This window comes from Elephantulus edwardii, unplaced genomic scaffold (assembly GCF_000299155.1).
Source record: "Elephantulus edwardii isolate Elephantulus edwardi_28Jun2011 unplaced genomic scaffold, EleEdw1.0 scaffold00528, whole genome shotgun sequence".
Taxonomy (NCBI): domain Eukaryota; kingdom Metazoa; phylum Chordata; class Mammalia; order Macroscelidea; family Macroscelididae; genus Elephantulus; species Elephantulus edwardii.
The window spans coordinates 51,077-55,184 of NW_006400278.1; the positions used below are offsets into that span (position 1 = coordinate 51,077).

General features: G+C 42.6%; 2 protein-coding genes across 2 annotated transcripts; both read right to left on the reverse strand.

The window, feature by feature from the left end:
• Positions 1-1,011, reverse strand: LOC102860640 (zinc finger protein 420-like; the record flags this gene model as incomplete). Its single annotated transcript, XM_006903166.1, has 2 exons — positions 1-788; positions 873-1,011. Coding segments are annotated over 2 exons (927 nt in total), but the record flags the coding sequence as incomplete, so codon positions are not given.
• Positions 1,012-1,303: 292 nt separating this feature from the next.
• LOC102861042 (zinc finger protein 519-like) lies at positions 1,304-2,552 on the reverse strand. The gene is made up of 3 exons (XM_006903167.1): positions 2,497-2,552; positions 1,397-1,801; positions 1,304-1,307 (listed from the first exon to the last, which is right to left on the reverse strand). Exons 1-3 carry the CDS (start codon positions 2,550-2,552, stop codon positions 1,304-1,306), a joined length of 465 nt encoding a protein of 154 aa, XP_006903229.1.
• Positions 2,553-4,108: the final 1,556 nt, after the last annotated feature.

Consider the following 4,108-nt stretch of genomic DNA (forward strand, 5'->3'; position numbering starts at 1 on the left):
CTATGGTCTCTCTCCTGAGTGAATTCTTCTATGTCGAGTGAGCGTACTTGAATGTGGAAATGTTTTCCCACAGTCCTGACACCTATAAGGTCTCTCTCCTGTGTGAACTCTTCTATGTACACTGAGGGCACTTGAATTTGAAAATGCTTTCCCACATTCCTGACATTCGTAAGGTCTCTCTCCTGTGTGAATTCTTCTATGTATTTTGAGGTACCTTGAATGTGGAAATGCTTTCCCACATTGCTGACATTCGTAAGGTCTCTCTTCTGTGTGAACTCTTCTATGTTCAGCAAGCTGACTTGATTGTGCAAATGTTTTCCCACAGTCCTGACATTGGTAAGGTCTCTCTCCTGTGTGAATTCTTCTATGTGACGTGAGGTGCCTTGATTGTAAAAATGTTTTCCCACAGTCCGGACATTGGTAAGGTCTCTCTCCTGTGTGAATTCTTCTATGTTCAGTGAGGTGACATGATTGTACAAAGGCTTTCCCACAGTCCTGACACGCGTAAGGTCTGTCACCGGTGTGAACTTTTCTATGTTCAGTGAGGTGATGTGAATGGGGAAATGTTTCCCCACATTCCTTACATTCGTAAGGTCTTTCTCCTGTGTGAGTTCTTCTATGTAACCTGAGCGTACGTGACTGGGTAAATGCTTTCCCAGCTTCCTGACATTCATAAGGTCTCTCTCCTCTGTGATTTCTTCTATGTTCAGTGAGCTGACTTGATCCTGAAAATGTCTTCCCACATTCCTGACATTCGTAAGGTCTCTCTTCTGTGTGGACTCGTCTATGTTTTTTAAACACACATGATTTTGAAAATGATTTCCCACATTCCTGACATTCATAAGGTCTCTCTCTTGAGTAAAGTCTTCTATGTCTAGTGAGGTGACTTGATTGTGAAAATGTTTTCCCACAGTCCTGACATTCGTAAGGTCTCTCCCCTGTGTGAATTCTTCTATGTAACCTGAGCAGATCTGACTGGGTAAATGTTTTCCCACAGTCCTGACATTCGTAAGGTCTCTCCCCTGTGTGAATTCTTCTATGTAACCCGAGCAGACTTGACCGGGTAAATGTTTTCCCACAGTCCTGACATTCGTAAGGTCTCTCTCCTGTGTGAATTCTTCTATGTACATTGAGGTCACTGGATTGGACAAAGGTTTTCCCACAGTCCTGACATTCATGAGGTCTCTCTCCTGTGTGAAATCTTCTATGTACAGTTAGGATATCTGCTCGTGAAAATGTTTTCCCACAGTCCTGACATTCATAAGGTCTCTCCCCTGTGTGGACTGCTCTGTGTGAAGCGAGGTTACCTGACTGAGAAAAGGTTTTCCCACCGTCTGTACACTGATAAGGTGTCTCCCCTGAGTGAACTTTTCTGTGTTCCTTGAGATCAACTAACCGTGGGAATGGTGTCCCACATTCTTTACATCCATGAGGCTTCTCTCCTGTGTGTGTTCTTGTGTGTCTTCTAAGATGAAACAAGCGACAAAAGGTCTTCGAACATTCCTTGCATTTATAGGGCCTCTGTCCTCCATGAATTCTTTTATGTCTAATGAGGTGACTGGAACGTAAAAATCCTTTCCCACATTCCTTACATTCATGTTGTCTTTCTCTTGTGTGAATTCCTCTTTGTTTAACGAGGTGATCCGACCGTGAAAAGGTCTTTTCACTTTCCATACATTGAACAGGTCTCTCCGCTGAGTGAATTTTGGCATGCAGAGTTAAAAAAGCAAGCCGTTGAAAGGTTTTCCCACACTGGTGACACTCATAAGGTTTCCCGTCTGTATGTGTTCTCTCATGTCTCCTTAGGTATGACAGAGAAAGCAAAGATTTTCCACATACCTTACCATTATAGGGCTTCTCTGCACTGTCAAAGTTTCTCTTTACTGTGCTGTCTGATGTACTAGTAAGGGCGGCAGAAGAAAAAAAGGGTTTCCCACTTTCAATACACTCATAAAGTGTCTCTAGAAAATTAAACGCTTCTTTGGAAATGAAAGGGAAAGGATTCCTGCAGGTCTCAGCACATTCTGTAGGTTCATGTTCATCTACCACATGGATCCAAAATGAAGAGAAGGTACAGAAATCTTTGCCACATTTCTTACATTCATGGCCGGTGTCACCAAGGTCAGTCCTCAACAGGTTTACGTCCACACGGTTGCAGGAATAACTTGGAAATCTGACGCGCATGTTCGCAGGGTGCGTGTCTTCAATCCCTTCACACACCTCATGTACTGTTTGACTGCTGGGAAAAATAAGTATCACACAGCTGTAAGTGAGCGTGTTTCTGTAGGCCCACAATAAATCCCAATGAAGGTGTGTGAGTTTAACTTCTCAACGGTTCACATGACTTCATTTAGCAAAAATATGATTCCTGGAACTGCACTGAGAAATTTAATTACACTTTCTGATACCTTTCTGTTTCCAAACTCACAATGTTTCTCAGGAGTATTTCTCGTGTTTTGTTAATGGTTTGTTTTTTTTCTTTTTTATGATACTCACCTCCAGTAGTTTTCTCGGATTTTATGCAGACGTTCTTTGCCACACAGTTTTACCATTTTCCGTAACATGGAAGACCAAGGGTGGGTAGTCTCAAAGAATGTCAGCTGAGTACATTCAGGGGATAATGTGTCTCCGTCACTCACGTGTTCAAGGCCTGCTATATAACAACAATAATTTTGACAACACAGAAAGAAAAGAAAGCGACAGACATCTGGCTGCTCTGAACCAACAGTCACGTGGGCACCTCTTTGAGTTTCAACACTTTGACCTTGGATGGTAAACTGTTCAGTACAAAGCCCTTCTGAAACAAATGAAAGACATGATGATATAAATGAGTTTCCTCTGGGTGGATAATTACAAAGAGGACACACACAGAGCACACACAACATCACACAGAACAGTACACACATGACAATGCACACATAATATCACAAAGGATTCACGTAACATTACACAGCACATACATCACATACAACAGAAAAATGGCTCTAGGACAGGCCTGCTGATGCACAAAAGAGTGTCCAGTGATCTCTTACGTTGTAACATCCAGCCAGAAAAAAGCCATTTTCCCCCCAAATTGGTTCACGAAGATGTCTATTTCTCAATATGCAAACAACCCACAGCATAGTAAACATTGCACAGAGCTTCTCCACACAGGAGGCATAGAGAATTAGGCGGCCTAGTGGCAAGAACCTGTGCTGCAAAACCAAAAGCACGTGGTTCGAATCCACCAGATGCTGTGGTGGAGCAGGAGGGGCCATCTCCTCCTGTGCCAGTCGGATCCAATTTGGAAGAAGACCACCACCACCACAAGCACATAAGGGCAACAAATGAGTGTTCTACCCCACGTCCCCAAAGACTACTCCTTGACTCGGATGCAAGAAAGTTAGGGTGTACACTTAGGAAAGTTCATAGATCTAAATTCACTGAATGACAGAAGAGAAAAGGAGCTATCAGACACAGACGCTTCCATGAAGAAATCTTTTTTGATGTGTGAGTGCTAAAAGGCAGGTGACCATGTTTGTTTCATTGGCACTTGTATTCCAATTCTTCTGCCAAAGTGAAAAAGTAACATGCATGCATTCATTTTCTTGGCATTTCAAGGATTTGAAACACAGTGTATCAAATATTATTTTTACCTATGAAATCCAGGTTGCCAAAGATTTCCATCATCACCTCCCTGTAGAGTCTCTTTTGAGCAACAGTCAGCAAAGCCCACTCTCGCTGGCTGAAGAAGATGACCACGTCGCCAAGCAACAATGGTGCCTGAAACACACAGCGTATTGTGGATCAGAGAGGTACCGTGTCTCACCACGTGAGCAAGAACAAAGAGGGAGCCTCACATACGTAGAAAACGAAGAAATCGTACAGACACGACAAAAGTTCTATTTATGTCCAAGATCTACACAGGGCATCAGATTTCAGTCTTGTTGTGGACCTTATGACTTTCATTTCCTTACTGAGGAAATCCTGGCCATCAACTAATCCTGTAGTTAATCGGAGATTTACTACAAAATCAATGAACCTGAAGATAGTTTCATCGTGAATATGTGTACATATATTCTGTGTCCTGTAACAAAATCAGCTCAAAATAGAGAATTGTTGAATTTGG